Genomic DNA, 25,315 nt, shown 5'->3' on the forward strand with positions numbered 1-25,315 from the left:
CATCAACTGGTCGCTATAAATTATCAGGGAATGAAAAGGTTTATTTGAAAAAAAAGGAGATGAGGAATAAGGGCGGGGAGGAGTGAGACTGAGAGTGAATTGGGAAGGAAATTGAAGAGGAAGAAGAAGAGGAAGGAGCGGTTCGTAGAGGGGTAAAGCTCCTTTCCTCTTTTTAATATTTTATTGCACTTGTAGTAAGTCGATGTTAAGATGTTCCATCTGTTTTGGATCTTTGAGTAGAACTCCTAGAGTAACTCGGGTTAGGACGCAGTTTGTTATTCTGCTGTGGGATTGAGAGACAAGCTAGCATTGGTGAGTATACGGGTTGGGCTTCGGGAACAGTTAGGTTAAGACCCTTAAGTAAGGACGAGCGCTTAATTGAACATTTACTTATAGATCAGAAGTTGTAATTTAATTTATTTAGCCGAGGACGCATCTGAATTTGAGTAGTGATTTTACTTTCTGTGGTGAGCGGGATTAAGATCAGTTCTTTTTAGTTGATTAATTACAAAATGTTTTTGTTTCCATCATGTCTGGTTACGCTTGTTTTAGTTATTTAGTTGATCATGGTAAATTAGTGGACGAGCTACCACTTTGATCCGATTTAGCAAAATAATATGGCAGAAAGGGCTAATTTGAATCAGGGTGTCTGATTTGAATTTTTTTTCTCAATGCCATCCAAGTTATATCGTTCTAAACATTAGTTAGCTTATTTTCAAATTTTGATTTCATATACCTTTGCAAGACATGTAGTTTGAAGGGTAAAGAAGAACGGGCTTTGAATACTAATAAAGGCGACTTTCAAGTTGCATATGTGCTTTCATTTAGTGTAGATTTTAAATTGAGCTTATCATATGTGAAGTTATAGGTCTTAACTCATCCTCTTGCCTGGGGATTGGCATTTTTCCACTGATTTCATTTTTAACTATGTGAGTTCTTGATCCCTTTTTGTTCCTCATTGCTACTGAATTTCGTGATCTTTTGTTTGATTTGGATCAAGATTGCAAATCCTGTTACTGTTAGGGTTTCTGCACGATTCTGCTTACTTCCAGGCAGTTCTGTTCTTCCAAGCATTATTTTCCAGACAGTTCCCCGTTTTTCTGTTAGTCTTGAGAGTAAAATCAGTGTCCCATGATCGGGAACTGATAATTTCTTTAGCTAATTGAAGGAAATGGCGGTTGATGAAGAGGCAGAGGAGAAGTACGTACCAAAAAAGAATAAACAGCAGAAGGATGAAGAGAAGAGGTTCCATTCAGATTCATTTCAATATTTGTTGGGGAATCTTAAATTTTCATGCGACCTTGTGCTTATTTTCAGAAGCATGTTGGATCTTTTTTGTTTGTCTGTTGATTTTAGTGTTAGCCCAGAACAATGTGTAGCACCAACTCCCTGCTCAGATGAGTATGTGAAGAATATGTTCCTTCAGATTTTTTTGTCAGAACTCACATTTGGGTTTATACTTAAGGTTTCTATAGTGATAAATAGGGGAAAGTCCTTCAAAGGTAGCCATAGTCAATGCACAAGAAGTACTTTATGTCACCATTATCAGTATCAGAAAATTGCAATCGCGCCAAATGTAGCAATTTTATCGAGAAGATCTTTTATAAATATTGACTGAAAGCAGTTCACATGGGTAATGAAGTGAAAGCAAGAAAAGGCTTCATTCTTCATTGTGGATAAAAAAAAGAGATGACTTTATTTGTTGTTTTTTTTTTCTTTATAAAAAAAATTCCTTCGAGTTGCAAGTAGATGACACTAAGAGTCTAAGATATTTGAATTTTAGGAAGACAAATTTTCCTGCATTAGTTATCGTTTTGTTAAAATAAGTTTGGTAAGATCATATGATCCTTCAAAATTGCAAGTATAAAAGATTCATCATGTTAAGAATCTGCGATTGGAAGCATATGACATGTTCATAGCTAACAACACACGGAAGCACATTGATGTTCATATAGTACATCCCTGTATACATAAAACTTAAAAGAAGAAAAGCTCTCGACTTCCTTAGCTTGACACTGTTACTTGATGCATTCACAAGTTTCTCAACCTTGAGATATCATGAAGTTTATTTTTAAACAGTTCTCTATGCTCATGTTAGCTTGTAAATTCTGTCTTGTTTCATCTTAAACCTGCATATTCATATGACTTTTGAGAAGTTGACTTAAAAGCAACTTGTCAGTGTTCTATTTCTCTTTATGAGAGTGTTTGTGGCATATAGTTATTCCTTTTCCATTTTTTAGGAGAAAGAACATGCCTCCAGGGAGCTTAATGAAGGCGATCGTAAGGCCGGGTGGAGGAACAGTTAAGCCTAAAGATGGAGATCAGGTAATGGAGTGTATCATTGGCAAATGCTTTCAGGTGCTTTGACCATAAGTGGCATGAAATAATTGTTCTACATAAACAGAGGACATTCAGGTAGCATGAACACTAGGAATAAGGACTTAATTTATGCAGCTAGTGTAGACCGTTGAATCTTCTTAGCTGATTTTTTCCCACATGCTAAGCAGCATTTCTGCAGATGGTGAACAGAGTACCATTACCTAGACCACATATTGGTGTCATCTTCAGTTCACTGAACTTATCTCATAGAACTAATCTCATTTGGTGCCAAAGATACCAAAATGCAATTTCTTCATAGCACCGTCACACCTTTCTCACTATGGTTCTTTGGTCACAGAGATATGGGTTAATTTAATTATCTAATGTACTTTTTTTTTGAATTTTCCAGGTTTTATTTCATTGCACTACACGAACATTAGATGGAGTTATTGTTGAATCAACAAGATATGAACATGGTGGTAAGTGACTGATCATCTAGTTCCCAATGCTGTTCAATGATTTTAATTTTGTAAGTCTTCTAGATTCTTCTTGTTATATGGTAGATGTAATGATACTGTATCATGTAGTGGAGTTGCTAATAGTTCTACTAAGTACTAAGTACTAACATGATGAACTGGATTGAATTTGGATGTTTGTGTGATTGTTCTTTTTTACCTTTTGTTGCCTATCATATGTCATATGGGTGTAGTGTAATTTAATACTGAGATCAAGCTTGGCATTATATATATATATATATATATATATATAACCCTTGGGTGCTAGACTTGTAAGGAACCATTTCAGCTTTGTTTTGTTCCAGATTGGAAATTGAGAGAAAAAGAGAAAAAGGAGATCGGGTTTTTTCATTTCTAGTATTAACTTTCTTCTTCTTTTTTCTCTTAACCGTCAATCTACAAAAAGTCAAAGACTGAGATGGCTCTTCACAAGTCTAGCACCTAAGAATCTGGCACCTGGCAATTTCTCTTTACATATGTATCATTTTAGCTTTTTAGCTCTTGCTTATGTGCTCTTATATGTTGTGCTTTCTCAATTGCTATTATTGTTATATGAGCTGTTGCAATGTTAGCATTGTTGCCTTGTGTCTTGGGATTACAGTGTAATATTCTGATGGGCTGGAAATGATACTTGATTAAGGGCATGTCTTGTAATTCAGGAAGTTAGAGCTGCAATTTTATTGCTTCTGTGCACTGTAACTAGAGTATTGTTTGGATCTTTATCACTAGTCATATGTTGGACTATTACATTTTAGAATTGGTGATGAATTTCACTTCAGAAGAATTTTTGATATTATTTGATGATGCTTGATCAGTAATGAGCGGTAGGACTGTGAAGATTGTAAATCTCACAAAAGTTGATCTTGTACTGTCCTTATGACAGGTACATTGTTATTTATTAGCAAGCTCATTGATAGTGCTGACTTTTGTTTGGCTGTCACTCACATAATGTAGAATGTAGAACCAAAGATATATAGATGTTGTGTTGTTAAACATGGAAAATGGAACTGGCATGTCATCTTTGTATACAGAACATTTGTGCCATGTAAGTTGGAAAATATTTAAATTTTCTCAATAATGACAGCTATAAGCTCAGGTAGTTATTGGATATTGTTTTATGAAGTGTGGTCCATTGTTAGAAAATGATTGCAGAGTTTCTCCTTCTTCTCGTTCATCTTTTATTTGTAAAAAAAACTTTTCCTAAATCTGAATGTTTGATTATTATGTGATTATTTGTATTAGGGAAAGGTAAACCTATGAAGCTGGTCCTAGGAAAGAGCAAAATGATACTTGGATTTGCTGAAGGAATTCCAACTATGCTGAAGGGTGAAGTTGCTATGGTATGAATCGTAGCAAATGATCAGTTTTTTCCAGTTGAACAGTAAACCATCGGCCTGATCTAGTGTTCAGATGGACTGATGATCCCTCTTTGTTCTTCTTTTTATTTGGTTAGTGTCAAGTTCACTGTGCATACATGTGTAAAATGTTTATATCCTAATCCCATCTAATTAAGTTTGGCTTGCTAGCTTTTCAAATTTCAAGTACTTCTGCCTTAGGTTGACTGATGCCTTCATGAACTTTTTGGGTTTCTAGCATCACGAGGATTTTTTTTTGGGTAACAGTAGAGAAGTTTGCTGGTATTGGGAAAAATTCAGAAATTCAAACATTAAAATATAATAAGAGAAAAATTATGGAAATTTTTTGTTTTTTATCTTGCAAAAAACATTGCTAAACATTCAAAATACTCACTAAAATGAAACCCAAAAAAACTAAAACATACTAAAATGAAAAATTTGTGATAAAACCACTATATTTTTCCATATCCAATGCTATATATTGAAAATAAAAGTGATGCTATTCATGGCGGTGGTTTATGCCATTGGGGTATTATGAACACATGATAGATGGTGACGTCTTCTTTTTCAGTGAAGTTAGTATTTTTTAATAAAGCTTTTCCTGGCATAATTGGGGCATTTTATCTATGCAGTTGAAGATGAAACCAGAGCTGCACTATGGTGAGCCTGATTGTCCAGTTGTAGTTGCTGTGGACTTCCCAAAACATGATGAACTTCATTTTGAGATTGAGCTGATAGATTTCTTTAAAGTAAAGGTATTGGCTGTTAGTTTAATCTTTAATGTACTAGAATTGAGGTTTGAACCAACCCTCTATTCTGTAACAGTTCTATCTTGTCCTTTTTGTGGGGTCATTAGCATTTGAATCTTGGATATTTTGTGTTATTTGACATATTTTAATCTTTTGTTTTTTACTGCTTATCATAGCTATAGTTGTACCCCATGTAACATCTAGCTTAGTAAGATCTAATAATGTATGGGGATGATCTCATGCTTTTGAGCTTGCATTCTTATGTGATACATTAGCTGCTATTTGTTATTCAGTTATTTAGTTTGAGATTTCCTTCTTTCATATTACTTGGGCTTGTAAGGGTAGCTTTATTGCTTGTATATTTCTATCTATCATACTTGAAATCCATGATCAAAGGCTTTTGTTTGTATCAGGTTGTCACTGAGGACATGGGAGTTGTTAAGCAGGTATTTCTGTTTGCCACTATTTTATTTTTTTCTATGATCAGATTTCTTCTTAGTTCTTTGTAAAGAATGGCTAGAACAATTAATCAGCTTGGTAAGTGAAAACTGAAAAGAAAATCTGGTTTCTGTTGTCATTTTTTACTGGTAGAAAATTTTGATGGTAAATATTTGAGTATTTGGCTGAACTTTGGAAAGGGACATTTTTTGTTAACTCTATGGAGCATGCTGTCTCTTTTACATGCACACTATGCAGTACCTTTGCAACTATTTGTACTCTTTATCTTTTTTTTTTTTGGGTTTCCATGGTATGCACACATTTTAGTCATAAATCTAAAATGGATGGAAAAGTATTTGCAGAAACTTTCTTGAACTAGTTCAATCAGTTGACTGAGTAGTTATCATTGGTTTTTATTTTTTAATAGTACTTTACGGTCTTTACCATTTTGAGCTGACCATGCTATACCATTTTTTTGGGGCTGAAATAGTATTTTCCTGATAAAAACCTGAACATGTTTCCTTGCTTCTCATCTTTATGCATGTTAAAGATGTCAATCATAGATTTGGTTGAAAAGGCTCAAGGACTCATCACTTGGACTTCACACTATTCAAAAGTTTGTGCTGCCACTTTTCGGCAAGGCTGGAACTTTGAGAAAATGCATGAAAGGTATTTGTAAAGGATCTAAAGGTATACTGTTGTAATCTAAGGCTAGTTTTCAAGTGTTAGGTATTCGTATTTTGTACAACTTTCAACCTCTTAAGCATAATTTTTGTTGTTGGTCACTTTTCTGTTTTGTGTCCTTTTGGTCATCTACCAATATATGAAATTAAATGATTTTCCTAGTATCTGTTTTTAAAAAGAAGAAGGTAAGTCTAAACACACTAATGAGGATTTTGGGTCTTCTATGTGGGACTTAAGATTCACAATGTGTTATCTAAAACGAAGCCTTGGTCTGTATCTAAACCTTTACACTTTTATGGCATCCATCTTACCTTTATTATGATATATAACTTACCTGATTGCTCTTAATCATAGCTGCTCATTTTAATTTATAGGTATTAAATGAAGGCCAGGGCTGGGAATCACCAAGGGAACCTTATGAAGTAAGAGCTTGGTTAGTATTCTCTTTCTTGATCTTTCTTTGTCACCAATGCATCAGTTGGCACTTGGCACTAAGCGTCAAGTGCCTATCCTGATTCTGAGCCTCCAATATATGCTATACATATATATCCTTGTGCATATGAATCTACATACCAGTTCTCTATATTCAGGTAAGAGCTTCTAGGTTATTGAGTTCATTGCCATAAATGAATTTTGAGCCTCAATACATATTGAGTATACATTTATTTACATCATAAAAATCTTTATCCATTATGGATAACCAGGGAGAAATAATATAATCCACTGAGTTCATGGCATCAATCACAATACCCTTGCTCATTTGGGAAAACACCCATCTCAGCCTTGCATCAGAGGATGAGGCTTAGTTTTTTGAACTCATGATATCCTGTCAGCCTGTTGATGTTCACAGGTATCCTCACCAGTTGAAAAGAGCCCATGAATCCTCTGTAATGTATTGTTACCACATTGTCATGTTTATCTCTTTCTTAATGGCTGATGTAAATAACAAGTGAGATATGCTTCTGCAATAATTAAATGTTGTTTCCATGTAGCCAAATTATAAACTTGCTCAAATTTTGTTGTCAACATTTTTATTGTTTTCCTAGATATGCAGCTTCATTAATGGTATGGAAGGTTTAGTTTAAATGTCTAATACTGTAATGAAGCATAAACATCCTGATCTAGTCCAAGGTAAAACATTCTGTGTCAATGTTTATTACATATATTGAGTTGGCTCAGAAGTGTCAGGGTACCTGATTATCCTCATTATGAGAAAGTGAACTTAAACAAGAATTTTGTAGTACTAGTGAAATTGAGCCTGCCACTTTTTCTGGTTTACATTAGGATGTACACATTTTGCACAGGTTCATTCTGCTTCACTGAGGATGGTTTCAGGCTTTAATTTTTTTTTTTGGTTGATCTACTAGGATTACTGCAAGAACAGCCAACCGCGATGTGCTTGTTGAACATGTTCAAGGAGAACCACTTCATTTTGCTTTTGGAAAAAAGGAGGTCTGTGTGCAAGGTTTTTTGAACTTCTACATTGTTGTAGGTTTCATATTTTACTATGCAGATGTTTGAAGATATCTCATTATGATGGAAGGCGCTCCTTTCTGCAACAGGTACCTAAAGGACTTGAGATGGGGATTGGAACAATGACCAGGGGAGAAAAGGCAATGATATATGTTAATGAACCTTATTTAACTGAATCCCCCTTCATGGATGTTGACAGCTTTCAGGAGGTTCAGTTTGAGGTAGAACTGGTCCAGATCATTCAGGCAAGCATTTTGTTTACAGCTCCAACTAAAGTTTTTCTAGTCTGGTCATTCTTGAACTATTACATTAATCTTTCCTGCCTCGTGCTATATTTGTTCATTGATGTGCAGATTCGTTATTTCTTACAACACAAAAATGATTATATGAACTTGTCTGTGAAAAGGTTTATGCAGCCAAGGCAGTTTTTTATTTTAATTTGGAGAAAAGTTGGATGCATACGAGGCGTGGTCGTATTTGATGATAATTTGTGATAATGTCTGACTGAAATTTGTGTGAAGTAGAACTGTAACTTAAGACAAGAACAATTTTAAGGCTTGCATTACAATATGAGATGAAATGTTATGGACACAAATTGGTTAAATGTTGGGTGGACTAGTTAATATCGTACTTGAAGTTTCTCCATCTTTGACAGAGGGAAGCATTTCCATCCTGGCTGAACTTATCCCCTTTTAACATAATCTTAAAAAATCTTAATCAGTGTGTTTCATCTGAGCTGAGGTTTAAATAGGAGTTGGCTGTTTGCTGTCTGATAGTGTCACCCAGCATCCTGTTTGGGCTTGTCATGTTTGGCTTGTCTTTGAGCTAATCCATGCAGGCAATATAACTGGCTAAAAAGGACACATGTTGAGAGTACCTTGAATGCCTTGTGAACAAACAGTGGACATATATATGATTCTGAAGGGATTTTGCAAGTCTGTGGAAGGGTAACAGTGGTAGAAGTCACAGTTGAACTCAATACTATCTCTTTTCCAATGAAGCCATCCTCCGTACAAAATGCTGTGATTCTGTCTCAGTGCATATCCATCCTCCTGGGCAGCTATAGAAACCATTATCTGGAAATTATAAGCATATATCTTCCCTTTTATCCGTGCAATTTATTGTATCTTGTAGCCAGAGTTGAATACAGAACAGAGTTTTCAAAACATTGATTTGCTTTTCTCCCATGTATGAAGCATGAACATTGCTTTACGCCACATGCAAAACACTTGTATCTTGTACTTCTGTTCGTAATAATTCTTCTCATTTTTCTGTTTTATGTTTTATTGGTCTGTATCGAATGTATTATGTGGATATACCCATATGTTCACAGTATAGTTGTGGATGGAACCGTACTGCCATACATGCCTATCTGAGAGAGTTATTTTCTGTAAATAGTTATTAGTCATATAAGCAAATTTTATTGGATCAGTTTGCAGCATAGAATCAGATACCATTATCCTTGGTTTAAAAATCAGTACCATCACTGACTTAAATCTTTGATGATCAAATGCTTATGATATAATATTTTTGCGCCAGTTATTTTTCAGTATGATTTTGGCTTCATATTAATTGCTGGATATTAGCATCTATATTAGATAAGTACTTTCTAGTCCATCAGATCATGTGACTCTTGAATGGGGTACCTGTATATTCTATATATATGTATATACTATATACTATATACATGTATAGTGTATATAACTTGTATCCCATATTTTTTTTGTCAGTTGTGTTTTTCTCTTACCTGTTCCCTATTTTTTGTTTGTTGTTTTTTGTTTTTTGTTTTTTGTGTTTGACTGTTAAACTAGCTGTTGAAGGCCCCAGTGGCTACTTGAACAGTCAGCGACTCAGTCGATCTAGCTGTTGGGCCTCCAACTCCAAGGGCCAGCTCTCTCAAGGCTCCTTCTCCTCCATATTGTATATATGGCCTATACTGATGTACAGTTAAGCATGTTCTCATGCTTTTTCCGCTGGTACAACCTGTTATTTCACCTTGGGTGTCCCAAATAAGTTTATTTGTGAGTTATGCTCTGTGACAATGTTATTCCTTCTCTCTTGGTCCTCTGTGACTAAGTGTTTCTTGCAGTTTTTGTGAGTTCAAGACTTTGCATAAGGAGCATTTTGTTACAGCTGTCTTTTAGGAGTCCAGATTGATATGCAAGATGTTGATCTTATTGTTTGGTTGTAGATGTACCTTTCTGAGACACTCTTTGGGCCCTATCTGCCTTCTAACTGCATGATTAATCTGATTGTCTACAAAATATTCAGAATAATTAGGCAGCTTTTTTTGCCATATATTTAGTGGTTTTCTTTGGTAATTGCTCATTACAGGTGCGAGACATGCTGGGGGATGGTCGTCTCATAAAGCGTCGTGTTAAAGATGGAAGAGGTAGATTGCAGTTTTGTTTGTCTTTTCTAAAAAAAATTGCTTTTTGGCCGAGGGAAATGAGATATGATAGGTAGATTTGCTGCATGACATTGGTTTTGTAAAATATTAACACAATTAAGACTTACTAACTTATTCATCTAAGAATCATAATTTTTGTCATGCAACATGAGCGGGTTATAGTCTTATAGAAGAGGTTTGTTGACAAGAGCAGTGGTTAATGCCAGTATATTTTTTCTTCTACTAGCTGACTTGTGTAAGAATCTTCACAAAGTACTCGTCTCTCCGTATGCAAAACAGATATGTTGAGAAGAGAGGATGAAAGAAGACGATGGAGGAAAGGGAGCAGCCGGCTTAACTTAGCCCTGCGTTCCTTAATCTTTAATTAAAGAATAACCCTAATAGGGTACAACAGATTTGTACATAAAAAGATAAAAAATTACAAGAGAGCCACCGCCTAGTAGCTTTAGGCGTGTGGATATAAGGAGAATGGATCGGGTCTGAACAGACCCGATCCCCATACGCTAACAGCTCCCCTCAAGTTGTGCATGAGATTTGATCATGCACAACTTGTTCTTCAAATCCCAAAAATGCTGCCCTGTGAGACATTTGGTAAGAAGATCAGCTATCTGTTCATTGGTAGATATATAAGTAGGCAAGATCTCGGCTTCTTCAACCTTCTGTCGAATGAAATGTTGATCAATCTCTATATGTTTGGTGCGATTATGCAAAATGGGATTGAAAGCAATTTTTATCGCACTTTGATTGTCACATAGTAATGATGACCGAACAATAGGAAGATTGAGCTCTCCAAGTAAATGACGTAACCATGACGCTTCAGCCGTCCCTGCAGCCATTGCTCTATATTCTGCCTCAGTGCTAGATCGTGCAACAGCACGCTGCTTCTTACTGCTCCAACAAATGAGATTAGAATCAAGAAAGAGACAGAAACCTGAAACTGATCGTCGGTCATCGGGATCGCCTGCCCAGTCGGCATCAGTATATGTATATATGCTATGTCCAAGAGAAACATTGGAACATTTGGTGTAGACTAGTCCATCTCCAAGAGTAGCTTTGAGATACCGTAGGATCCGCTTAGCAGCATCCATATGTCCTTCAGTGGGTGCATGCATGAACTGAGAAATCTGATTTACAGCATATACTATGTCTGGGCGAGTAAAGGTAAGGTATTGTAACATACCAACAATGCTGCGATAGAATGTGGGATTGGAATATGCAGCAGTTCCATCAGATGCAGTCAATTTAGTATTCAGAACACTGGGGGTAGTGATGGGTTTGCAATTAGTCATACCTGCCCTATCCAAAACATCAAGGGTATACTTGTGCTGTGTAAGAGTCAAACTATCATTTGTCCTGTCAAGTTCGACACCCAAAAAATATCGTAATTCTCCCAGATCCTTCATCTTGAACTCTTGCTTCAACATACCTTTAACATAAGATATATGTGAAGAAGAATTCCCAGTTATAACAATATCATCAACATAGATAAGTAACCAGGTGGTAGCTTCTCCAGTGCGATAGATAAACAAAGAGTGATCGAGAGAGCTTCGGAGAAAACCAATTTGTTGTATGTGATGAGAAAAACGATCAAACCATGACCTAGAAGCTTGCTTCAACCCATATAGAGACTTGTGTAATTTGCAAACCCATTTTTGAGAATCATGAGTAGTGTAGCCGGGAGGTTGCTCCATGTATACCTCTTCCTTAAGAATTCCATGAAGAAAAGCATTTTTGACATCTAACTGATAGAGAGGCCATCCATACGAGACTGCAAGAGAAATAATGACACGGATTGTTCCCATCTTGATGACTGGACTGAATGTTTCATCATAATCTTCCCCATATTGCTGAGTGAAACCGCGCGCCACAAGTCGTGCTTTATACCGATCAATGCTACCATCTGGTTTATATTTCAGTTTATAAACCCATTTGGATCCCACAACATTCTTATCAGCTGGACGAGGGACAATCTGCCAAGTCTGACATTCATGCAAGGCTGCCATTTCCTCATTCATAGCGTCAACCCAACATTTTTCCTTACTCGCATTGTGATAAGATGTTGGTTCCACCTTTTTGCTGACTTCTGTCATAAACAGCTGAAAATCCAAAGAAAAATTGTTATAGCTCACCCATCTATCAATAGGATGTCGCACGCGTTGTGATTGGCGTGGAACTGTAGTAGGAACTGATCGCCTAGAATACACCAGGCCTGAGAACCGATTATGCATAGGTGGCTCACTGGGCTGAGAAGATGAAGGCATGCTGTCCAAGGAAGTAGTGCTGCTCAAGGAACTACTTACAGATGTCTCGGGCTCATTAACAACTTGCTCATTGTGCTCAGTCAACATTGCTGCCCCTTGTCTTAAGATTTCAGCATGAAGCCAAGTATCATAAACTTCATTTTTGTCCTTGAGTGTCACAGAAGTAGCCTTGGGATCCTGTAACCTGTTCTCATCAAATACAACATGCCGTGAAATATGTACACGCCCAGTTTTAGGATTGTAACACCTATAACCCTTGTAATTTTCTGCATACCCTATAAATCTACATAAAACAACACGATCTTGAAATTTGTTTCGCAAGGAAACATCAACATGCACATAGCACACACATCCAAAAACGCGCAACTCCTCATAACGTGGCTGCTCTTGGTGTAAAAGAAAAAATGGTGATTTTCCATCAAGCAAAGCCAATGGCAATCGATTTATAACATGTACAGCCGTATGGAAAGCCTCGGTCCACAATGTCATAGGTAAGTCTGTTTCATGCATCATGCTAAGTGCACTTTCAACAATATGCCTATGTTTCCTTTCAGCAATTCCGTTTTGCTGAGGTGTATGCGGACATGAAATTTGTCTAGTGATCCCATTATCTAGTAAGTACTCAGTAAATTCATTAGAAATAAATTCACCACCACCATCACATTGAAAATGCACAATATTACTGGAATATTTATTTTGAACTAAGGCATAAAATTGAGTGAATAGGCGAAAAACTTCTGATTTGTGTTTCATGAAATGGATCCAAGTATATCGGGAATATGAGTCAACAAAAATGACATAGTATCTACTCCCAGAAGAAGAAGGAACTGGAGCAGGCCCCCAAACATCAGAATATATGGTGTCAAAAACCTTTGGAGCTCTTTTATTTATTAATTGAAAAGGAAGGGCATGGCTCTTACAGATATGAGAACTCGAGCACATGCTGGACTCACTGACAGAACTCAGACTGGACTTATCTAAGAGCCCGTCTGCAACAAGACTTCGAACAAAAGATTGACTACAATGAGCTAACCGACCATGCCAAATGGATGGTTTATTATACTCTGTGACATTGACTTCACTATGACTTGGAAAACATGAATCGGAAGGATGAGATTTTGACATCTGTGGAGCTCCTTCAAGGACATACATATCTCCTTTGCGAGTGCCCTCAGCGAATGTCTTCTTGGTTCGAGCATCCTTGACATAAACAGAAGAGGGTGTGAATTCAACAGAGGATTGAGTATCATCAATAAGCTTGGACACTGAAATAATATTTTTCTGGACACTTGGAACAACAAGAACATTCTTTAATGGAATCGAAGAAGAGCCCATAGAAATTTGTACATTTCCAATGTGTGATATTGTGTGATGGGAACCATCTCCCGTGACAACTGAGCCTTTATCTAAATAAGGGAGAGCACTAGAGAGATTACCTGCGTCACCAGTAACATGGGCTGCTGCTCCAGAGTCCACATACCATTCTCCTTGCTCGTTTTGTTTCAAATGAAGCTTAGACAGGGCTGTCATGAGGAGTTGTTGTACGTCTGCTGAAACATTAGATCCAGATGATGATGAAGCTGACCCTGCTGCTGCCTTGTTCTCACGTCTAATCTGATTATTTTTGTTCTGTGGGTTGTGCCAACATTCTGACTTTACATGCCCCCTCTTGTTGCAATAGAAACAAGTCGGAACCCTTCTAGATGTGGCAGATGTAGTATTCATGCCCTGTGGTGTTGGGAGAATCCCTCTTCCCATTCCTGCCTGAGGAATCCAAGTACGAGTGCGATTCCCTTGCAATGCATGTGTCCCTGTGATCAGTACATTGTGACTGTTGGAAGGAATCAAATTCTGTCGCTGAACACGACTAGGTTCGTGTTGGAATAACTTAGCCTTGAGATCTTCGAAAGATGGAAGAATAGGTAGGACTTCCAAGGCTGTGCAAAAAATATCAAAATCTGTTCCCAGTCCACTCAAGGCTTGTTGCACTTTGTCCTTGTCGCTGACGGGATGTCCAATGGCAGCAAGTTGATCACTTACACTTTTAATTTCATTCAAATATTCCAAAACAGTACGCGTCCCACGCTTGATGTCCTGAAATTGCCTTCTTAACTGCAGAAAACGTGCTTCGGATACTTGAGAATACGTGGTGGCAAGGGTAGACCACAACTCTAGGGCTGTTAAATCATCATCAATACCTCCTAATACTTCCTCTGACAAAGTAGAAGTAATATAGGCAACAAGAGACTGGTCGTGAGCCAGCCAAGCTTCATACTCAGGATTATTTTCAGTAATGGTTTCATATTCAAATCTGATTTCACTCATAGCCGCAGCCCCAGCAGCTTGATCTCCCACTACGGTTTTCTTCACTTCACGGTCAATATATATAGGAGGTGCTGGAGTGGTCCCATCGATATGCCCGTAGAGTCTATGACTTTTGATAAAAGGGACTATTTGACGTTTCCAAGTCAAATAGTTACTATGATTCAGCTTTTGTGAAATAAGTTGGGAGAGAAAGCTGGAAGATAGAAGAGAGGGGGTCGGCTGATCCATAATTGATTTAGGGCAACGACAAAAATTAGGGCAAAACGATGAGAAGATTAGGGCACAACGATTAGGGCAAATCAATTAGGGCAAATCACGCAAGATTTAGGGCAGAAACTGAAAAGAGGGATGATCACGCCAGAAAAGAAAGAATTTAGGGCAGATTAGGGCTAATCACATCAAACTGAAATCACTCACCGGAGGACGATGCAACCTGGCTCTGATACCATGTAAGAATCTTCACAAAGTACTCGTCTCTCCGTATGCAAAACAGATATGTTGAGAAGAGAGGATGAAAGAAGATGATGGAGGAAAGGGAGCAGCCGGCTTAACTTAGCCCTGCGTTCCTTAATCTTTAATTAAAGAATAACCCTAATAGGGTACAACATATTTGTACATAAAAAGATAAAAAATTACAAGAGAGCCACCGCCTAGTAGCTTTAGGCGTGTGGATATAAGGAGAATGGATCGGGTCTGAACAGACCCGATCCCCATACGCTAACAACTTGTTTATGTAGGAAGCATATATAGACCAGTAAGATGAGTTAGCATTGCTTGGCAACTGAAAATGATGGTTCATAAACATTTTGAGTTTTGCAACTAAATATTTTTGGATGAGATTAATTGATACTTGATAGCTTGAATGGACGGTAAATATGATACACATTCTTGCCAATAGTTTTGGAAATTGCAAACTTATCATGAACTTTTAAAAAAAATTGGTAACACTAAAAATTGTGATATTTCAAAATATCATCTATTTTGAAAATAATGGAGACTTTCAAATATATGTTATTTATATTCGTATTGTGTATATGGATTTGTATTTTCAAGGCCCTTTTGGTGAAACTAGCTTTTCAAATTTCTCTGGGATTCTTTGCTGCTGGGACCGAGAATGAGCATTGGTAAATTCCTTTTGGTTTGAAGGTAGCTATTAGTTCCTTAGTGTGAAATTCCATTAAAAATTCAATTAACATCAGATGGAGGTAAACTTATATTGCATGTACACATTACGGGATGTTCTAATTACAAAGCTTGGATATAGCTCTGCTTTATCATTTCATTGTCGAACCTAGTCCCTTTGTCATCCTTCCAGCATTCTTGTCAATTCCTTTTTTGCTTTAAAGTTGTTATAGGTATCTTAGTTTTGAAGCTTCACTGGGACTAGATTAACAGCACAAGGGGGTAAACTTGTATTAGATGTACATGTGATCTTCTAGTTAGAGAAACTTGGATGAGTCTCATTGGGATTCAATTAGCAGCACATGGGGTATTAAGTGTACATATGCATGATGTTCTAGTAAAGGAAACTTGGAAAGTGTCTCTGCTTTATCATTTCATTATGAAATGTAGTCCTCTGGGTCTTTATTCTAGACTCCTATTGTCTCTTTAATTAGTAGAGATGGTACTGTCATAATTTATATATATTAACATAGATTTTTTATGCACCTTTTTCCATTCTATTGAGCCAGGTGAATTTCCTATGGATTGCCCTCTTCATGATAGCCTTCTGTGCATCCATTATAAGGGGGTGCTTCTAGATGAAGAAAGGACAGTGTTCTATGACACAAGGATTGACAATGATGGTCATCCTTTGGAATTTTGTTCAGGAGAGGGGCTTGTAAGTAGCTTCTAATTGCTATATAATATTTGTGCCAGTTTTCTCTTCCCAGCCTATGGTTTCATTTTTAATCTTGTTTTCTGTTTATGGTTGCGTCTACAAGCATTTCTAGTTATGGAAGTTGGAATAGAAAGTGTTCCTTTTGTGTAAAGGATGCTGGTCCTCTCTTCTGAAATCTATTGCTTCTTTCTGCTTAGACTGTGTTGAATTAACCATCTTGGGGTGAATGGAAGAAGGATGATTAGATCTTCCATTGTCAAATTGGTGATATTGATAATGATTGATAATCTTGAACACTAGAAAATGCAGGAATTATTTCCTTCAATGAAATTGAGAAGGGTCTTTAGCTTGTAAGAACCTGATAATAACTTGTTGGTATGATATTTATATGGTGTATCTTGTATATTCTGCAAAGAGCCTGTGGCTTGAACCAAGCCATCAAATTTCTATCTTTTTCTAATCCAAAGAGGGATGAGTATGATTGGCTATCCTCAAACATAAAATAAATGTAAAATAAGAAGTTCAATTTTTACTGTTTTCTATGGGGGATGTTGATATGCACAGGTTGCGTCTAGTCCAACATTTCACTCAGACAACTGAGCAGGCACATAAATATGTGCTGGTCTAGGTCATCAAATGATATCCTAGGTGGTTTCTTTTCTTGGACTCCATCAGCTCTTTGACATTTGTTTGTTTGTTTTTGTTTTTTTTTTTTGACTGGCTCTTATTAACTTCATTTTAATTAGGCATAATCCCGTTATCACTATTCTAAATTTGCAATTGGTGAATGTTGCTTTCTTTAAGTACTATATATTCCAACAAAGGAAAACTATCTTAACATATGTTCTTATAGTCTTTTTGCTTCTAAACTTTCAATCATCAAGAATTCCTCCAGATCTTACAAACCTGTATGCCTTAGTTTTTGCCTGGGAAGCACCTGGACTTATATATGACTAATAAACACCAACAAACAGTGTATCTGCAAAGTGTTCGGATTTCACTATTCAATCATTATAAAGCATAATTCCATAATTTGTCAAAATTTTAGACATATCATAGGCCATCACAAGCAGGCACACGAACTTGCAAATATGAGTGGGAGATTGAGTAAATATGCATAATCAAGGTAAAAAAGTAAGTTTCACTCATTAACAATGAGTGTAGGTATGGCTATGTTGCAAAAAAATCATGACATGTTTACTGTTGTTGCTTTTATGTTCATATCTGGTGTCTTTTCAACCAAAAGTGATTATCATGCTAGCTATCCTCAATCATTAACAAATAGAGGAATCATGGTTCAGCTTCCTGACTCTTCATTATTATGATAACAAACGTCTTGACTTTTCATTATCATGCTAGCCAACAAATCATCCATGTGTAGGGTGGTACTATTATCACGGTTGTCATTCCTGAATGATTTGCATTTTCTTGTGTATTTTAGGTGCCAGAAGGACTTGAAATGTCTGTTCGCCTAATGCTGCCAGGAGAGGTAGCTCTTGTCACTTGCCCTCCGGATTATGCATATGATAAATTTAAGAGGTGCAACAATTTTATTTGAAATTACCTCATTATTAATTATTGAGAGAATCAATTTGCTAATAATTTCCCTGCAATATATTTGGTCAATTTCACCAATTTATTCTCATGAAACAGACCTGAGAATGTGCCTGAAGGTGCTCATGTTCAATGGGAGATCGAGCTCCTTGATTTCAAGAAGCCAAAGGTAATTGATGTGAAATAATTTTTATTGTCCCCTTGTTTCATATATAATGCAACAGCTTTTTAGTTATATTACGTTGACTTAATGGATCAAATTTCCACTTGCTTCACCTAATCTCTTATCTAATCATCTGAACTCAATATATACAAGAGCAGCATATCATCATCATTGAGTTTATGTAAAGGGAAAAAGACGTCTTACCTCAGTGATGTTCTAAAAAAAAACAGTCATATGGAAGTAGGACAACTCTGCACCAAGCTAGCATGCATCAACTTTAATATGTCCTAGATATATATGACCTTTACCATCTGCCACTGTGTGATTGCATGCATATAATTTTAGGCATCGTTTGGTTGAATATTTTGAAAAATCAACTCATTGTTATACCCAAAATTTTGAAAATGCACAATATTATCAACATTTTGGAGCCACCAATTAATGTCAGTAATCTGTTTAAAAATATAAAAGAAAATGTTCATTCTGATAATATTGCAATATCATTGCAATAATATCACAGCATATTTTTGGATTTTTTGAAAAGGAAGATCCTCCATATATCATATATGAGTTTTTAAAAGGTAAATCCTCCATATATAAGTCAACTTTGTGCATTCTAGTTTTTTCATCTCTTGTAATTTGAAAAACTATTATGGTGCTAAAAGATCTACTATTTCATGGTTATTCTGTTATTTTCTTTATTTTTCAGTCTGTGGAAACTTCCAAAATTTTACAAGAAAAACATTTTGAGAAGAACTTCTGTAGTAGACTTTGTTGAGAAATTGCTGAAAAGTGAGACTGATATTGGTGACCATGGTGCAATTATGTCTCATTGACATAGCAACTGCTTATCGTCAAGCTGGAAAATTTTGTAGAACACTTGTTTTATTCTCAAGGTATTAGGGTTTGAGATTTTCAAGAAAATGTGCTTTCTGATTCTGTTTCTGTCTTGTAGGACTGGACAGGATTAAATTTCAGCAGCATCATGGAGGAAGCAGAAAAAATAAAAAATACTGTATGTTACAGAACACATGTCCATAGTGGCTACATAGTTGGTATATCTGTTTGCTTAAGGGGTTTCCTTTTTCTTTCTTAAAGTTGCACTTTCATAGGTCTCATGATGCCTTTGGATTGTGTAACTTATTATTTTTCCTTATGATAATTTTGTAATGCAGAATTGGGAGCATTATGCTGTGTGATGTATGTAGGTTTGAGTCTAACTATAAATATTACACTAAACCAAAAAGTTGCTTGCTTGTTCCAGGGTAACAGGCTTTTCAAGGAGGGAAAATTCGAACTAGCTAAGGCAAAATATGAGCAGGTATGCTTTCTTGTCACTTGGAAATTTCTCATGAACTGCAATGTGTGGAAAGATCTTGGACGCCCTATTGTGTTCACAAGTGATGCATATTGCAGATAAGCTGATAGTTGTCAATTTTCTCGTTGTAGATCTAATTTATTCTCATATCTGAATTTCAATGACTGTTATGGATGGAAATTTCAAGCTTTTCTTTTCAATATATTCAGATTGACATTCTTTGTGATGATTTTGGATAAACATGGAAGGACTACATGATTTTTTTTAAATTGCTTTTTCTGCATAGTCTGTCTGTCTCTTTGTAAAGTAGATGATCAGCAGTGAAACTGATGTTAGCTAAACACGGATGACTACTGATATCACTTCTTTGATTCCTTCCCTGAATGTAGTATATCTTGTCTAGGTGATATTTATATACATAAAACTTTCTTAAGCTTGATTTCTTTCTCTGGCAAAGTTTGCAGATGCTAGGGAATAGGTACGTTGAACATTAGAAAGCATTTTAATAGTTGAGACCAAGAAAATCTCATGAATTTGATAAAAATACTCTTGAAGTAAACTTATGTAACAAGTGTACTTCAATACTTATAATACATACCTTACGTGGAACTGAAATCTTGACAGCTTTGTACTGATTAAAAATGCTGCCGATCTCTAAAACCTTCCAGGTATTATTATAAGTTTACAACATCTTGGTTGACCAAGTAGATGCAGCAAAATTTTAAAAATGGTCTGAAATTAGACAGCGAGAACTAATTTAAACACAGTATTTAGTAAATCTAACTGAATGTGATATTTAAATTGGCTTTGGAAACTCAAAATATGGTAAATCGAAGTTCGCTTTGGAATACCTGATTGGTTTAGTGCTTATTGTTGACCACGATGTTTTTTATTTGAGTTTTCAGAATGCAACTCAATATTAGGAAGCCCCTTTAAATGCTTAGCTCACTAAGCAGCTTAGAGTGAACTGGATATGTTAAGGGTATGGACTATATTTTAATAACTTATTTATTGACACATACAAATTAGAGGCTGACTTTACCATTAATGAATATTAGGATGTTCCATTGTCTTCTGGTGTGGAAAAATGGAAATGTTTCCGCACTCAATGAAGTTGAACTTATCACCATGATGAGCATTGGTTGTAAGTGGTCCATCCATGGTTGGCAAACTCATGACTCCCTTGGTTTGAATTAGTTGGTTGACTTGTTTCCGGAGATGGGTTCTCATTTCTTTTATTTAAACATATAAAAAATGTCAGAGAATATTACAATGGTGTAGAACTAGGGGAAATGACTAAAGTACAAATTTTATGCCAACAAAACTACATGTACTCCATCCTCTCCTGGGAGAGTGACAGCTGATGATGTCTCTTTTCTTGCTACTACAGAAATGCAGTTTCACCACCGTGGAGTTTGAAACCCATTTCAACTCTTATTGTTTGTTCTAATATCAATTTTTTGTCTCCTGTGCAGGTTCTTCGTGAATTTAACCATGTTAATCCGCAGGATGATGAGGAAGGGAAAATTTATTTGAATTTTAGAGTAAGAACTATTGCTGCATTCCTGCTTTAATATATAGATGTGCTTCTTTGGTGCCACAGTCAAGGCCTGGGGAATCACCATTGCTTTTAGATGCTGAATTTGCGGATTGCTGCCCATAGTTCCAGACACGGGTGGTACTGATGTCTGATTTGCTGGGCATCTAATTTGTAGCAATCATTTTTAAACCACCACATTCCCGTTAAATTAGCTTAGACTTAGAGCATCATTATGTTGGTGGAACTTAGAGCATCATTATGTTGGTGGATGACTTTATGGAGACACTCGGGGACTTTACTCAATCTCTGGGTTATATTTGGTAGTCTAATTCAATTGCTGTGGTTGGTTTTCCCTTATTCTCATTAAAAGGTTCACCTATGTCACATGAACTCGCTTGAAACCGTGTCGTACCTTTGCTGATGGGGCTGGACATAGCTGTAGGTACAGGACATGGAAAAGTGATATTTGGTATCGGTAAAATTTTTGAGTAGTTCATATTTTATGAATATAAGTAATGAATATATGTGTTTGCAAATACACACCTGTGTCCCTGAGGCCTGAACCCACACCCATTAATATAGAGGTTCACCATAAGAATGAATCTGCCCATTTGTCACCTGGGATAATCGAAGATAATGATCTTTTCATCTGTTTTCTCTCTAGATGCATTCTGCTTGTAATATTTTTCTGGATTTGGGATACGCAACTGACATGTTTCAGGTGCACCTTCTAGAACTCATTGCATTTAAATGTGGCTGCATGCTACCAGAAGCTGGGTGATTGCAGAAAATCTATAGAAACATGCAATAAGGTACGCTGTGATTTTTTTTGACATATACATGGACTGCAAAGTGAGTTGTATCTAACGTATAATCTTGGAAACTGGCACAATTTAGTGGGTAATCAGGTATCAAAACTTGGTGACTGCATTTCTCATTCTCTATCATTGCCTTTGCAGTAAATTCTTTTTTCCCTGCTATGGGTTAACCTCTTTCTTTGTGCTCCTTTTGCTCCATCAACCTCTTGGTGCCTCATCACTCTTGGATATTCGTTGTTATTTCCTATCAATTCTGATATTTAATTTTTTTTGCTGCTTTTGTGGACATGCTTGGGTTCCCATTTACTGTTCATTTCATGGCATTCTGTGCCCATTAGTAGTAATGCCATTGTGGTATCTTGGTCATGAGGCTTGTAAAAGATGCGCATGGGCGGTTCAAAGAAATGTTGTGGTGCTTAGTTTCAAATGTCAATTACATGTTCAATTTGCAGGTTTTGGACTCAAGTCCTGCCCATGTTAAAGCTTTGTATCGCCGTGGCATTGCCTATATGTCAGCTGGAGATTTTGATGAAGCAAGAAGTGACTTTGAAATGGTAAGCTTCTCTACTAGAAAAATGAGTTCCATCTAGGCGCAACTTTTGAGCATTAGTTTCATGGGATAATCTCATCCTGAGCTTGGCATGTTTTCACTCGTGTTTTAGATGATAAAGGTTGATAAATCTTCAGAGCCTGATGCCACATCCGCTCTTTCAAAATTGAGACAAAAGGAAAAGGTTTATAAACACTACTATCCTTTTTAGTCTGAATCTGCCTTTTAACGTGGAGTTTCCCATTGGGGCCATAATGCAATAAAATTTCGGCTGATCCAAGCAGGAGGTTGAAAATATGGCAAAGAAACAGTTTAAGGGGCTTTTTGACAAAAAACCGGGAGAAATTGCTGAAGTTGGAAGTGATCCAATTGGAGACGACAGCATTTTGGAGACTACAAACGGTGAAGCTGCAGATATGCAGTCTGAAACGGATGAAGCAGGTTCAGATAGGGAAGCTGCTCCAGAAGGACTCTTTGCAAGATATTGGTATGTCGGAAGGAGAATTGCAACTTCTCTAGGGCTTGGTAGGTGTTCAATTCTGTAAACCAGTGTTGTTAGCCTCGGTTTTAATACCGTTTTGGTCTGCTGGCCCTTATGGCGTTAGCCGACATGCATGGGCCTGCGTCGGGCTATTTTCATTTTACTTATTTAGAAAATAGTTAATAAATAATTTAAAATATTCAATAAATAAAAAAATTGTTGTGTAAGATGCATACTGGGCAGGATTTTTTGTTTTTATGGCCGATACCATGTGTATCAGACTATCAGCTGAAAACAGCTTACACGATGCGTATCAGCCAGTATGGCCGATACGACATAAATGTTGTCAACATTACTGTAAACACTATGTAATTTTCAGTTTTCTTTAATAGGCCACTGTTTAACTAAGTTAGACCTTTATATGAGAGAAACACTGTCTTGGCCCTTTCTGTTTCTTGTACTCTCTATTTTCTTTTTCCGAACTGAGGGCTACAAGTGAGTACTTGTAATTTACCTTCTGCCTGAAAAAGGATCAAACGCGTTTTGTAACACAGGAGGAAATGTGATATAGAAAATTCCTGATGGTGTACCGCCTTGCATTTGTGACTTGTTTCTACCGCTTCGAACAAACGCTATATGGCCGTCTTGGCTTGGCATTCATCGATGTTCCAGTTCAGGCATTGATTTGTGAAGCAGATAGAATGGAGCCTCTGTTCTCGTTTATGAACATGGTTAAAGAACAGGTGAAACTGTTCTTGTTAATTTTTCGCAAGGGAAACCTTACATTGGAATAAGTAGGGTTTCATTGATGCAGCACAATCTACGAACCAGGTCCTCGGACAACCAGAAACAAATAAGGGAATAAAACAAGGTATTCTTGATCATGCTATAGAGGCAAGGAAGTCCACCATTTGTACTCGTAAGGCTGGTTTTGCAACACAAAGATGCAGAAACCTTTCCGAATCGTTATAGACGCGCAAGCTTTTTCTTTATTTCTTTTCTCTTTGATATATTTTTTTTGTCAGAGGTACGTATTTATTCGTCCTATAATATCTAAAGGTCTGGTCCTGAATGTCAAATCCAAAGGGAATTAATATTTGATTCAGAGTTTAGACAGCATGCAAGTGATTTGCTTCAAGCATTGAATCTGAAGCCCTTCATTATCAAGGATTAAGTGGCTCATTTGAAGGAGTAGTTGACATAGAGACACCTCATCAACTATACATCCACTGTTCATCTTTGTGATAGGATTTCCTCTTGTCGAGGAAGTCTCCAGAATGAGATTTGCTAATTTGAATGTTAACAAATTCTTAGGTTTTTCCTTGGATTTCGATTTTGATTTTGGTGGTTACAGTGACCAACCTATGTAATTGTTGCAGTTGAGAAAGCAGCGAGATGGGAACCAAATTCTTTGTTGATTCCTTGAGTCTGGTCACTGCTTGAGAAATATGAGATTTTAAAGTACCATGTTTCCCAATTAAGCGTAAAAACTAAAAAGAGTAATTCCATTTACCATTAAACGACTTCCATTTTCTTCTGTCAAAGAACAGGTATTTGTGAAATGGTTCGTTGACCGAGGCAGTTAAATATAAACCTTCAAACATGAGCATGTTTTCCGCATAAGGTTATTTATCAGGCGTACTCTTGTGAACCTTCCACTTCACTGCGGTGCAGCCATGGAGAGTGGCAGTTGGAGTCTTGGGGGAAAAGTGAGTACACACCATGGGAGATTGAGAGTTAGCCGGCAGACAAATGTGAGCGGAATTCTTTAAAGCAGTATGATTATGAAAATAAGATTATAGAAAGATTGCTGATGTCCATATAATGCTGGTAAACTTCTAATTACTACAAAATTAACAAAGTCCACGCATCGGCCTTTGGCCGAATTAATCACTTTTTCTTTCAATTGGATACTCATTTTCTAAACATCCTTCTCTCAGATTGTCCGTTTCCTGAAATTTTCTGAAAAGTCAAGAACCAAGAAACGTTCAAGTATACATACGTTGCCTGGTTTCTCGAGAACGGTGTTTTTTTTCCTTCCCCTTAAGGAGCCATATTCAACAACAGCGGTCAGTCTCTCTTCTTCTCCACTTGGCATCAGCTGCAGTTCATTCGAGATTGTACTACCTTCTTCTGTGTAGTACGACTCCCTCACCGCCTCCTTACCTGTTCTGAAAAAGTTGGCTGCTAGTGTGGACAGCGGAGAACTTTCACCCTGAATGTTGCAGACATTTTATTTGAAAATTATATTTCAAATCAACAATTTATTGAATCATGGAACCCATAGAACAGCTATTCCAAATTTCCAGGTCAAAGCCACATGTCTGACACGCAAAAGCTGCTCATTAGAAACAAAAAGAGGTGCTCCTTTTCCTGCAATATTTGTCTCTTGACTCTCATGAACGAATATCAGAACCACAAAAGCTCAAGAAAAGACCCTTTGTTTCTCCATTTCTTTAGCAGATTCTTGCTTCAAATTAGAACAACAAGATTGTTCTCTCACATTATCAATTACGTATACA

General features: G+C 36.7%; 1 protein-coding gene across 3 annotated transcripts; it reads left to right on the forward strand.

The window, feature by feature from the left end:
• On the forward strand, window positions 1-23,026 carry LOC116254322 (peptidyl-prolyl cis-trans isomerase PASTICCINO1). 3 transcript variants are annotated; one of them, XM_031629653.2, is made up of 21 exons: window positions 1-152; window positions 1,169-1,245; window positions 2,241-2,325; window positions 2,729-2,798; window positions 4,077-4,174; window positions 4,822-4,944; window positions 5,352-5,384; window positions 6,435-6,493; window positions 7,428-7,512; window positions 7,623-7,778; window positions 9,868-9,925; window positions 16,221-16,369; window positions 17,811-17,908; window positions 18,023-18,092; window positions 19,042-19,101; window positions 19,351-19,407; window positions 20,880-20,948; window positions 21,679-21,756; window positions 22,215-22,316; window positions 22,425-22,496; window positions 22,597-23,026. In XM_031629653.2, the coding sequence occupies exons 2-21, from the start codon at window positions 1,172-1,174 to the stop codon at window positions 22,855-22,857; spliced, it is 1,857 nt and encodes a 618-aa protein (XP_031485513.1). In that variant the 5' UTR covers window positions 1-152; window positions 1,169-1,171; the 3' UTR covers window positions 22,858-23,026. The 3 variants fall into 3 exon arrangements, with proteins under 3 accessions (XP_031485513.1, XP_031485515.1, XP_031485514.1); XM_031629654.2 differs by having other exon boundaries at window positions 45-152; window positions 1,159-1,245; XM_031629655.2 differs by lacking the exon at window positions 1,169-1,245 and having other exon boundaries at window positions 9-152.
• Window positions 23,027-25,315: the final 2,289 nt, after the last annotated feature.

Source organism: Nymphaea colorata, chromosome 5, assembly GCF_008831285.2.
Source record: "Nymphaea colorata isolate Beijing-Zhang1983 chromosome 5, ASM883128v2, whole genome shotgun sequence".
Classification (NCBI taxonomy): Eukaryota; Viridiplantae; Streptophyta; class Magnoliopsida; order Nymphaeales; family Nymphaeaceae; genus Nymphaea; species Nymphaea colorata.